Source organism: Dermacentor variabilis, chromosome 2 (genome assembly GCF_050947875.1).
Source record: "Dermacentor variabilis isolate Ectoservices chromosome 2, ASM5094787v1, whole genome shotgun sequence".
Taxonomy (NCBI): domain Eukaryota; kingdom Metazoa; phylum Arthropoda; class Arachnida; order Ixodida; family Ixodidae; genus Dermacentor; species Dermacentor variabilis.
The window spans coordinates 138673528-138687183 of NC_134569.1; the positions used below are offsets into that span (position 1 = coordinate 138673528).

Here is a 13656-nt window from a genome sequence, read left to right on the forward strand (position 1 = left end):
TTTTTTTTTTTGTTGGTAATGACATTAGATTTACCGTGTGACAGGGGTATAAGTCACCCACTCTATAGCTGCATTTTCTTGAAAACAAACATTCGCTGTTCGCACTACATTGAGGAGCAACACAGCAGGCCTTCTTCAGTATCGCAATATTCACCACATAAAATGAATGGCTAGTTGTACAGGCAAACATTGAGAAGTCGCTCTTTTTGTGAGAGCACAACAGCTGTGCTATGCTTTATTTTCATCTCACTAACTCTGTGCAATGGAGGCTATGCATCACATCAGCCAATCAGGAAAAACTGGCTGCAAGTATAAGAAGAAAGAAGAAAAAAGGGGGAGGGGAGGGGGTCTGCCCGTTGCTCACCTGTAATCCTCCCACGACATCTCCAGGGAAGTTAAGCATAAACACGAGGACAAGAAACGAGGCACAGTGGACAAACAGGTGCTTTTGTGTCCACCATGCCTCCTTTTTTTGTCCTGGTGCTTCTCTGTACTTGACTTCCCTTCAGTCAAAATGTACCAACAAGCCCATATCGCTACCTTTGTCTCTTCGCTTGAACATTATCACCCATGGCAGCAAAAGACACAGTGGTAAAGCCCTTTTGGTTCATCCTCATGCTGCAAGGAGCTTACCATTGAAGCCTAGCATAACTGACTCCACAATTGGGTGGCAGTACTTTTGATAAACTTCAAGGTTGGTGCTTGTAGAGTCAAAAACATGGTCTGTGGAAGGAAAACATGGTGAATTAGTGGGGACTGCAAAAACATTTTTGTTCAGTGCTCAAGTTTGAACACTAATATATAGCACATGGCCATACTGAACTTTCTGAATGTTAATTTCAGTTTGGTTTAGACATACAGTAGATACCGAATATATTTAACCTGGATATACCGAATTATTGCCTATATCGAACAGTTGAAAAATCCCCTTGGGAATCCCATGCAAAATAGCGCTATTGTTAGCGTATATAGAACTCCCGTGCACCGGCATATCGATGTATCGAACTTCGTGCTGAGCTGCGCCCCGGCAAGTACGCTTCTCCCACCATACCCCACCCCTGCAAGTGCGCTTCTCCCATCGCATCCCACCCCCGCAAGTGCGCTTCTCCTCACGAAGCTCTCGCGATGTTCCCGCGATATCACGCGCGCCGCCCCGCACTCTGAGAAAGGGGCGTGTGGGTAAAAGGCACGTGACGAGGTGCACTTTGAGTGCGACTAGGTGTGAAAGGGAAGCAGGAGGGAAAACCATGCTGACCGCAGGCGCCCGTTTCCTGTGTTTTGGTTGGCTGTCACCGCTGGTGCAGCGAGACGAACGAGGTCAATGCAGCTTGGGCTTGTGGTAGTGCGGAGACGCGGAGCGGTGCGTCTTTTGATTCGCTTTGTTCCTTTTATTCACGAGGCCAACGTGAAGGCTTGAGACTCGTGTGGTGCAGTGCGTTTTTCTTTCCGCTTTTGGCACGTGTTCCAGAGCCATGGTCGCGAAAAAAACCGCAAGAATTTGGATTTTTCAACAAAAGTTGGCGAGAAAAGGTCGTCGGCCGCCGCGGTGTTCAAAATGCCTCGCAACACCCCGAGTACTATTCCCAAGAACAAAGCCTATGTTAAGCTGAAGGCAGTGCAGTCCAGTCGCCCTGGAGCGTGTCATGTGCGCGTCCCAACCTTTGACAAGGTCGAGAAGGCATTGTACGCCTGGTTTTAGGAGACACGTGCCAAGAACATACCTGTTGGCGGCCCAATGCTCATGGAGAAGGCCAAATGGTTTGCTGTGGCCTTCGGAGAAGAAAGCTTCACTGGTGGCACTGGTTGGCAGCAGCAATTTAAGAGTCGCTACAGCATCGTCGGAAAGACCCTTTCGGGTGAAAGCGAGGCAACTAGCACAAGCCACATAGAGAAGTGGTTGTCCGAAGAGTGGCCAAATATTTCCGACAGCTTTTCGCCGTTGCAAATATTCAACACAGATGAGATGGCACTGTTTTGGCAAATGCTGCGAAACAAGACTGCATCTGAAGGGCATTGCATGCCATGGTGGAAAGAACAGCAAAGTGGGCGTACCAATTTTGCTTGCTGCAAATATGGATGGGTCATGCAAACTACGGCTGTTTGTTATCGGAAAGAGCAGGTCGCCACGCTGCTTTAAGAATGTGAAAGGCCTCCCGGTTCGATACGTGTCCAATAAGAAAGCTTGGATGACACCCAATTTTTTCGTTGAGTGGCTACAGCCGTGGGATGCCGAACTGGAGAAGTCTGGCCGCAAAGTTTGCCTTCTTGACAATTGTTCGGCCCATCATGTCATCTGCCCATTAAAGCACATCACCCTCAAGTTTCTGCTGCCAAAAACGCCTATGGACGCCGACCAGTGCAGACACGTGCACATCGACCTCCGCATGATCTACATTTTCGGGTGGTTCATCCCCTGAAACCGTCCGGAAATTGTCACCCGCTTGAAGGAGAAGTGCTCCGGCATCGGTGGACACAACTCTCACCGAACTCGGACCATTTTTCACGATTTGACGGCCACCTGTCACTTCCCCCATGCGAAGCCTCTGCCACCCCGAGTAGGGGAGCAGCGGCGACGCCGGGAGACGCGCGCCTGAAGACGTCAACCACGACCTTGCCGCAATTACAGTGACGACCATGACATCGACTACGGAATCGCATCCGATGGCTCAACAACCCGCACTGGCTTTGAGCGAAGAGGTTATGGACTTTGCCGCCCAAAACCTGGACGATCAACAACCGGGCGGGAATTGCACTATGGCGTCCACGCACATTTTCCCACCCAAACAGAGACTGACCGCGCAGAGGAGGGTCAGCAGATATCCCAATCGCTCAGAGCATGGAAGAAACAGGCAAAGGAGAGGAATTTACAGTGAGGAGGGGACTTCTCCGCGGACAGCAAGCACACAGCGGACAACCAGCCAAAACGCCGGGGTCAGCCTACGAGACGCAGGCCCCCACCACTACCCAAGGATGAGCTGCAAGTGGTCTTTCGACCTCACCAGGGACTGCCACTGCGGAATGTAACCACTAGCGGAGGCCTGTCAAGGAAAAATCAGGTGGGACCAGTTCTTTTCCGCATTCGGTCGGGCTCCAACATAGCACTAGCGTCCACCCTGAATGCGACCGTCGCAATCGTGATGAGCAGCGTCATGTCTTTGAAGATCAATGGAAGACCGCACCTAGTCAATGTCTACGTCACGCCAGGCGAAGGAACCAGGAGAGGTGCTATCCGCGGTATAGAGCCGCACACTCCGTCTGAGACCCTCAAAGCGAGCATCCGTTTTCGCACCCAGGGCTGGAGCTGGTAGAGGCCCGGATGTTGGGAGACCCTCAGAGTGCTCTCCTTACTTTCTTCGGAGACGTCCTACCAAGATACATTTACTACAGAGGAGGTGAGAAGGAGTGCATTCCTTTTCGTAACACTGTCCAATTCTGCCGAGCGCGTGGGGAAGTTGGCCATCGCACCGACGTGTGCCCGCAACCAGATTTGCCCAAGTGCCGTACCTACGGAGTGCGCAACCCAGAAGTAACTCACAACTGTACCCCGACTTGTGCAATTCACTCTGGGGACCATCTTACTGGAGACCGCAGTTGCCCAAAACGCCTCAAGCCTGTACAAAACTAAGCAGCGAAACCACCCAAGAAACCACACAAGCCAGCACCTTGCTGGTTCTCCTAGGAGGACAAAGAATCGGAATTGGCGGGCAGACGAGGTGCGACCAACAGGAGCCGCTCAAGAACCTGCATGCTATCAAGCAACCGCTCGGAGCACGGACAATCAGGGCAGCAGTGCTGAAGGACCACGTCGAGGTCAAGACCAACCACACAGGAAAATACGAAGGCGAAAGCCCATCCGAGAAGCAAGTCACCTGGGGCATCCCTGGCACAGAGCAAGCCACAGGTGAATCAGGTAAGCTGGGCGCAAATCGTATCTCTCACTGCCAAACATACATCTGTTACACCACCGATCACGCAACACCCTGAATACAGAAGGGTAGTAGACTAGAACAGACAACTCAAAACGGAATTAGAGGAGGTTAAGTCTAAGATGGCACACCTCGAGGCACTACATTTAACAATCGAGCAACACGCCAGGCCAAGTGAACGCACCCGTTGTGCAACCCTTGACAGCGCAGCAACCACAAACAGTGTCGCTAGCCTACCTCGTACAGCAGATGCAGCTTGTCTTTCCCAAACTAGGATAGATGGAACGCACCATTAGCGACCTAAGCCAGATGCAGAACCCTCACAAGAGAACTAGTGAAAGCCCAGGCTCTCCCAGCAGACGATCGAAAGAAGTAGGACTGGGTTACGAGAACACCAATCATGGCTAGACAGAGTAATTGTAAACAGACCGAACAAGTGGAAATTTGGCAGTGGAATTGCTGCTCACTGCGGAAAAAGCTCGGCAATTTCACAAAATTCATTTAATCGTCTCCAGTCCCTCCCGATGTTATATGTGTACAGTAGGTAGGCAAACACCAAGTAAATCTGAAGGGCTATGTGTGCTACAATACCCCGGAGCACCCACAAATTGCTACCTTCGCAAAGAAGGACGTGGCACTCAGTATTAGCTATGCAGGGAACGAGCCTATTTAACATCACGTAATCATGGTCTGGCTTCGAAAGCGCTGCTGGCCTAAAACGGTAATAATCAATGTTTATAGCCCTCCCTGAGAGAAACAGGACGACTTCGAGAATATGCTAGTGCACTCATTGGGCCTTCTAAAAGGAAAGGACAAACATATTTCTTGGAGACATTAATGCACAGCACTCTAGCTGGGGCTACTGCAAAAGAAACCCCAAAGGAATAATGCTAGCAGACCTAGTGGAAAGGTACGACCTATACCAGCTTACACAGCCAGATCTCCCCACACGCATTGGTAATAGTGTCTCAAAAGACACGTCACCAGATCTGACATTCACGAACACCGCAAGGAACACGACGTGGACGAATCTAGGAGAAAATCTTGGCAGCGACCATTTCATTTTGAGTATAAAGCTCAGTGCAGCCACGATAAGAAGGGTGATCAGGAAAGCCAAGATCTCGGACTGGGTGAAATTCCGCGAAGGGCTAGACATTCATGGAGACCTGACCTACGTCAGCACAGGGACAGCACAAATCAAAAGGACACACGCGAGGGTAACAAAGGAGATTAAAACAAACACTGAAACTCCGGCGGTCGATAAACACCTACTTCATTTGTGGGATGCCAGAAGAAGCCTCACCAAACGTTGGAGGAGACAGGAACATAATCGAAAGCTGAAAATGCGTATAACCCAGCTAGCACAGCAAGCTAATGAGTATGTGCAACGTTTGAGTGACACCAATAGGAGACAGTTTACTGACTCACTCAAAGGCACACTGAGTACTAAGCGGACATGGCACGTCTTGCGAAGCATGATGGACCCCGGAGGTACAAAAACAGTGGCGAACAGGACACTCAAAACCCTAGAGAAGGATCAAGGAGATATATGTCGGGCACAACCTTACTACAGAGCTGTTACTCGTGGAATACAAAGGAATAGAGCAACCCGATTTAGACGCACCTATAACCTTGGAAGAAATATATGCGGCAGCACAATCTTATCCAAAAAATACGCCTTCAGTAAATGATCAGATTACCAATGCCATGATCCGAAACCTCAGTGACGCAGCCCTAACACAAATCATGGATTTCTTTAATGAGAAAGTCTGGACTGAGGGTGGAGAACTCCCAATAGAATGGAAAGAGTCCAATATCACCCTAATACCCAAGCCGGGTAAATCCAGGGATATCCAGAACCTAAGACCGATTTCGCTGACATCATGCGTGGAAAAGTTTGAAAAAGTGATATTAACCAGACTGTCGAATTATGTAGCGATGGAAAACTATCTACCCAGCAATATGTTTGGCTTAAGGCCACACGTATCAGCTCAGGACGCGTTTCTCCTTCTGAAGTACGATGTCCTGCACCCGATCAGAGGCTCGAGTGACAATTTTATACTGGCACTCGATATCAAGAAAGCTTTTGATGCAATCTCCCATGACTTGATCATGGAAGACCTGGAGTCCATAAACTGTGGCCATCGCATACACGCGTATGTTCGGTCCTTCCTGACGCACCGAACTGGCACAACAGGTTTGGGATCCGCTAGGTCCAACACTTTCGACCTCCCGAACAGAGGCACCCCACAAGGAGCTATACTTTCTCCTATCCTCTTCAAGGACCCAGATTCAGGCGTCGCAATTTACGCGGACGACATAACCCTTTGAACACCCCCTCCCCCCCCACAAAGAGGGTCGTACACGGAAAAACAGGACACACTCCAGAGAGCAGTGGACAAGATAATGGCTTTCACGGACGGAGCAGGGATGAAATGTTCCCCTGAGAAGAGCCAGCTGACCAGAACCAGGACTAAATACGTGAGCAAAACTATTTGTACCAATAATGATACATCTGGATGAATGTCCCATTAGGGAGGTGAAAATACTGCACATTCGGGGAATGTGGGTACAACCAGAACGGAGGCACCACACACACCATCCAAAAGTTGAGAGCAACAGCAACGAATGGGTAGCCCGTATGATACAAAGAATATCCAGCAGTAAAGATGGGCTAACTGAAGTAGAAACGACCAGGCTGGTCCACGCCTTTATAATTAGCAGGGTCGCGTACGCACTCTTGTACCAAGCACTAACAAAACCAGGAGATGAAACAGGCTAATACAATTATAAGGAAAGCCTTCAAGGCAGCGCTTAGCCTTAGCCGATAAAGTTGAGAAACTGGGCATCTACAACACCTTTGAGGAATACGCGAGCGCGGTCCTCATAGCTCAAAGAGAGCGGCTCTCCGTAACGAACCAGGGACGTGCAGTTCTATAAAAGCTGGGCTTCACGCCACGACCGCTGTACTGCGACGAGGATACAGTGTTACTAAACAGGGACATGAGATCTCATATTACGGTGGCACCGATACCAAAGTATATGCACCCAATGTACCATGCAGGTAGAAGACGAGCACGAGCTGCAACCTTGCAGAATCATTTTGGGAAAGGTTCTACCGTGTACTACACAGACGCTAGCAGAGCCAGTAGAGAGACTCACATGCTAGCAGTCACTCAAAAACAACGTGTCATAACGGCCACAGTCGTAACTCGGTCCATGTGCGCGGCCGAAGCGGCTGCAATAGCCGTGGTCATAGCAGACGCAGAACACAGAAACGAATCGGCAGTCATACTCTCCGACTTGCAGACAGCGTGTCACCTGTTTCTCAAAGGAACAGTACCCAAAATGGTACGCAGAATTCTGGGACGAACCCTGACAGAACACGACATTATTTGGTGTCCGGCTCACTAGGGCTTGGAGGGTAACGTTGCGGCGGACCGTATAGCTCGAGGATTCAACAACCAAGATGCAGCCGAGCCGAGCACGGGTCTTCTTCCAAGCACTCGTGACATTCTTCTACAACAGCGGGAGGAACGCAGAGAGTACGGTCATCCACACAAGGCCCTTAACAAACAGCAGAGCAGGGACTGGCGACGCATTCAAACAAACAGCTTCCCCAACCTGCATCAACTCAGTAAAATAAACCCACCTAGATTTCTGGACGTCTGTCCATGGTGTTCTAACAAACCCACACTACAACATATCACATGGGAGTGCCTGGAACGGCCTTCACATACCACTAGCCCATACATAACTGCACATCCACTTATGTTAAATAGGCAGTGGGCGGCATGGCTTGCGGACAAGGGAAAGGAGAGTCAAGTGGCTCTCCTGGACCAAGCCCTGCGAGCCACTAGCGCCAGTGGAGCCCTGGACTAAGGGCCCAACCACGCTCGCCTACTTTTCTTGGAAAATAAAGTTTCTTTCCTTCCTTCGTTCCTTCTGCTGCCAAACACAATAGCAAAACTTCAGCCTCTCGACCAAGGCATTGTGAAAGCGTTTAAGGTTGGCTACAGACGACTGGTGCAGAGGCTCCTAATCAACCTTCGATTAGGAACCGAACTCAAGGTGGACCTCCTCGGAACCATTCTAATGCTGGTTGGTGCTTGGAACGACGTGAAGAACAGCACAATTGTGAACTGCTTCCGCAAAGCAGGCTTTGTGGTAGCTGCAGACAACTGATGTCTTGACAGTGAAGACGATGACGCTGGATGCCTAAACAGCGAATTTCGCGAGCTCTCGGCATTTCCAGGCACCATCCCAGGCGGCGTTACAGCACGCGATTTTGTCAGTGCTGACGATGGCGTCCAAGCTGTAGCGAGTCGCGCTGATGAAGAGGTTATGGCTGGCATCATGGGTGACGAGGACGTAGACTCAAGCAGCAGCGAAGGTTCCGACAAAGAGGACCAATCACCATGCACTACAGCTGAACTTGCATCAGCTTTCAGCGTCATTCGCTGCTGTTGTGGCACAATGGAAGGAGCTGGCCTTTCTAATTTGGACACTGTCAATAAGCATGAGGACAGTTTAATGAACTTGATGGTGCAGAAGAAAAAGCAAGCAGAGGTCAGAGATTTTTCTCTTCCGAAATAAAGGGCTCTGGTCATTGCGCTGTGTTTTTGTTTTTTTACACGCCTTGGAGGCACAGATCGGCAAGTTCCCGTTAGTAACGACATCAGGAAACTGCCTCGAGATGTGTGGAGTTCTTAGAGACGCTTTTGACATGCATATTTTATATTTCGAATTATCGATATATCGAACTATTTCACGATCCCCTTCGAGTTCGATATATCCGGGATCGACTGTACAATGTCAGGGATGAATAAACTAAAGGCAGATGCACTTCATCTGACCAAGGCCCCAACACCAAGTGATCTTTGTGTCAAATTACACAACTTGTATAATCCCTCAACCAACTTTTAAACAAGGCAAGCATACTATTAAGGCCCTTCTATACAAATCAAAGTATAATAAGAGTGAAGTTAATGTTTGTGAAATCTGTCACTGCTTATTGTGCAGATCAAATCATATTTGCCTTGTGCTGTTGAGCAGTGGGCTTTGCATACACATGCAGAGTACCACGAGCATGCGTATGGCATGCATGTGCTACTTTGTCAATTACCAGGTATGCATGCTTTGATGCTGTCAAGAAGTGGTAATGATCGAGTGATTGCCCCTTTCTCGGCTGTGATTCGGATAAGATAGAGCCAAAACAGCTCTTGGCGCTTGACCCGCTCATTTGACTACTTCACACAAGTGCGATCACTTATGTACAGCAATCAGTGTAGGTTAGCCAAACTTTGCGACTCAATGCCTACTGTAAAAATTGAAAAATACAGCACTACAGAAGTTGAAGTGCCAGAGCAGTAAAATATTGAAGTATACAAACCGAATGTGTGGAGTGAGTTGATTTTTCCAGATTCCATATATATAGTGTTGCCATGTGCCTTCCAGATGGCTTTTTCGCCATTGTTTATCTCCCTAAAAGAGAAAAAAAAATACTGGTAAAACATGGTAAGTAGACTTGTTACTACACAGACCAGAACATTTTTATTGCCGCACCCCCATTTAGAGCAAGCATACATAATCCTGACCTCAGTCACCATCTGTCGGTGTGGCCGGTGCAGTGACAGGGTTGCGCATGCAACAAGAACCTGGCTGAGCGCCAACCCTCTCCCTCATTCACCAGTTTCCACAGTCCCCAAGAAAAGATGGCTGCAACCTACAAGCACTGAAAATTCTGGTCTACATAGCATTTCATTTCAAGAAAGCATTTATGATCAAAATAAAAACCACAACCCCAATGGAAAAAGAATTGCATGCTTGCAGAAAAACAAGATGAAGTGACTTGCACAGATGCCATCGCCACTCATAATTGATAGGGCTTCATATTCCAATGTCGCACATACTATGAATAACTGAGGCTTGATGCCCCAAAGGTGCACATGTGGTCTATGAGGGACATTGTAGTAGACGGTGTTCTTTGACATGCACCTGTGCCTAACCTTTTGTATGACAGTGTACAGGCATCCCAGAAAGTAAACAGAAGATATGAATGTCAGCCAAACCGAAGGTTTGTTCAATCTGCCTACATCATTTTAGCCAGTTCACAATGTGCTGCATCTTGCCATTCGTGTTCAGCGGTACAGCAATGACATCCTCTGAATCGTGCCGTTCGTTTCCAAAGGTTCAGCACAAATGTAGTACTGGTTCACAATTTTTCTGCACTCTCCCTACTGATGGTGCCGACATGCAAGTGCAAAGCAGCAGCGCAGTCAACGACACAGAACCCCGGCATATGCATGATTTAAACACCGCTTACACACACCTATTGCGTATATACAACACCGGATGTGTTGTTTACGTGCTTAAATTTTCATGCATGTGGACACTATTCAACTGTTCGTGCTGATCAAACCGACGTTGTTCCAGATTAAACGTGCCCCAATAATATGTCAGGACTAGTGGTTTACTTTGATGTGTATTGCCCTGTAATGCCGAGGGAAAAATAAGATCTCCTGCATGTTTACCAAAGAAGACAGAAGTTCAGTTCAAGATGTGCTCTAGGTTGTAGGTTGCTTATCTGTACGCAGGAACAGCTTTTTTCTGTTTTTAAGACCAAACGCCTAAGAAGCAAACCATACCTGCAGGTTGGGATCCGCCATATTTTTACTATGCCTCTCAAACTAACATGGACGATGCAGATTATGCAGACTAACCGCATCTGCAGCTCCCCATTCATTTCACATGTTGTGTTATGCCTGCATTGCTGAATTCGAGCTGGGCAACTTTTGGACTTCTTGTAGCCTGCCATGAAACGCTTCACAGTGGTGCACGCGAATCAAATGGACCTTGCATCAAAATACACTAGCGGCAGCAGCATGTACTACTGCGCATGCACAAGATAAATCTGCAATGACTATGTGATATGCTTTTGACAACTGCCTCATTGACAGCTCAAACGAAGGAGCGCTTCTTTTAACTGTCGATGCTAGGGGGGATTCTGCACTTGCAGTAGTCATTTGTCGGCGGCAAACAGCTCTTTCCAGAAGCAATTGCTTCCTGCATATGTGGCAAGTGTCCTTGGCCCAGCTTTGTTTCTTGAGATGAGAAGTGCTTTCAAGATTTTTTGTAGAAACTTTTAGTACATGAAGAATCCAGTGTGAACACTCACACAGTTGCTCATGCAGCCAAAGGACCGACCATCCATGGAGAAATGCCAGGGGATTGTTTCTGAAGGGTCTTGTTCAAATTGCCCCACCACTTACATTGATGAAAACAATAGCTTTTCTGACAGAATCCACCAGAACAAGAACGATATACGAAAGCTCAAAGCCTAGCACAGCGCTCTCCCTGAACGCTGCGAGATGCATGACCATGCGATTGATTTGGAAGCCACCTCTGTGGTCGAAGGCAAGACCAACACGACAAGACACCTCCTTGAGTCGTAGCACATACAAAATACTCCAGCAACATCCATCGGTCATTGAGTACACTTCACCTTGTGCATGCTCAAGGCGCTTGCGGCGCTACAGAGAGGAGGAATCGGCAACACAAAGACAGGAGCTTAAAAGACTTTTTTCGGTCGCTTCAGTCACCCCTTAAAGAAGGGACCGCACCAATCCCGAAATGTCTGACCTTTTTTACCTTTAGCTGGAGCAGTTTTCTCCTCTATGTCCCACCCAGTCAGATTGATTTCCGTTGAAAATATTTGCTTTTAGGTCTTTGAATAAAAAGTGTTAACTGATCGCACATAGCGGGAGTCTATCGTTCTTTGAAATCAACTTAATGCGGCACCATCATCATGATGTTCCCGCTCGCAGCGAGATGACGGTGATTGTTAACAAGAGCAATCATCGCATGCCTCAAGAAACGAAGCTCAGGCAGCGACGCATACTGCACGTGCAGGAAGCAAATGCTTCTGGCAAGAGCTGCTCACAGTTGATAAATGGTTGCTGTAAGCGCAAGAAGCTTCCCTAGCAGCTGCGGTTACGAAAAACACTTGTTTGCATGAGCAGTCGATAAAGCAGTGGTCAAAAGTGTGTCACACTGCCACCACAGATTTTTTTTTTTTTTTCATGCGTACTCTGTAGTACATGCTGCCACCGTTGATGCACGGAGATGCAATTTGGCCCAGTAATGTTCCGTGAAGGTATTTCCCCTTTTCAGGGAATTGCTGCCCACAATTTTGGAGGAAAGGGAAAAGGGAAATCATTGAGATATTCCGGGAAAGTTACGATTCATGGAGTAAACACTCAAATTATGCTAGTGAACAAGACATTGTGAAGTCTATCCACAGCACATCAATGTCAGTGGACGGGATCAACTAAGAATCAGTCAGTTTCAAGTTCTTATACTCCATTATTGAAAAGCTCCTATGATGGTTGGTACAAGGCATGAAGTGCAGACTGCTGCGTCAATATTTCCTTGGTTAAACAACTGAGAATCACTTTAAAGCTGGATGACAAATTTTGGACTATGCGGCAGAAATGCCCAGAACTGAACAGTAAACATTAGAAAGTGAATGTTTGTTTTACGCGTTATACACGGAAGTGACCAATAAACCTTGCAAGGTCACTCAACGTAACTTTCATCTAACAACCACGTTTGCCAAGGAACTTTTTTTTCAGGGAAATTCATGGGAATATTTTTTCTAATCATGTGGGTAGAAGTGCTGAGGAATAGATAACTTTCATTTCTACGAATGGGAATTTTTCTGTGAGGTGCAGAACATCACGGGTTCGGCCTTCACTCGCGTGCTCCGTTTACTTTCTGAGGCACCTGTACACGCTAGTGCACCTGTTTCTGCCACTTCCGTTCAACGGTGGCTGGAAAAAAGAAAAAAAGAAAAGCACCGAGCTGGAGCCAGATTGGACTTCCTGCATATTAAATGCCGCTCTATTTCACTTTGAGTGTGCAGAGTATCGTCACGCATATACGGCCACTTTAGTGAAAGCGCTACCATGTTAGATGGGGTGTTCGACATGTTGTCGGCGATGCTAAATCAATGGCTTTAACTTTTCGTAATCCTGGGTGGACTGTGGAGTTATGCACTACATTAACTGCTATTAAACACTTTCTGCAGCTTCACGCCTGAAGTAGAACGCGCTATTTGTTTCGATGCACGTGATCAGCTGGTGGCCAGGTCATTTGCGCATCCGTTCGAGTTTTAAAGCAAGCTGACAGTTAACTGTAGCAAAAAAAGAAAACGTGAGAAGGGGAACGGGAAGTGCATGTTGAGCAGAATAAAAGGGTGTGTTGTTCCCAATGCCACAGTTATGCCCCAGCAATAGAGCGATGAAATAACAGAGTCTATTGTAAAAGCAACAATCCTGCCGAACGCGCATTGTTATCACCACATCGTAACTACTCCATTGTTGATTGTTCTGCTGTGAATTCGATGCAGCTGCACTATTTATATGGTAGGACGTATGAAATTTGACCCACGAAATGCTAGACGCAACGACGCCTCGCACTACAAGCAGTTAGTACGAAACAGTTATAATCGCATAACGTAACTCCAACTCACCTTTCAATGGGAGGCCTCAGCCTGACAGCTACCTTGATGTTCGACATATTACTTGCATGGGCTGCTTGCCCGAGAGTGGAATTAATGAAAGCCGACGCACATTGCTTATTTCATTGCGAAAACTAGCAGCTACGACATTTGACGTTGACTAAAGGTTCGAAATGGTTCGAACGAGCGGTAACGTGACGTCACAGCTGC

General features: G+C 47.7%; 1 protein-coding gene across 1 annotated transcript in view; it reads right to left on the reverse strand.

Annotated features, from left to right (window-relative positions):
* LOC142572773 (uncharacterized) overlaps positions 1–13656 on the reverse strand; it is a 124230-nt gene extending 110574 nt beyond the window's left edge. The window contains exons 1-3 of the mRNA XM_075682116.1: positions 13459–13656; positions 9319–9410; positions 634–723 (exon numbers count right to left, since the gene is read on the reverse strand). Coding sequence (XP_075538231.1) covers positions 634–723; positions 9319–9410; positions 13459–13505 — 229 coding nt within the window. The 5' untranslated portion in view covers positions 13506–13656. The remainder of the gene's footprint in view (positions 1–633; positions 724–9318; positions 9411–13458) is intronic.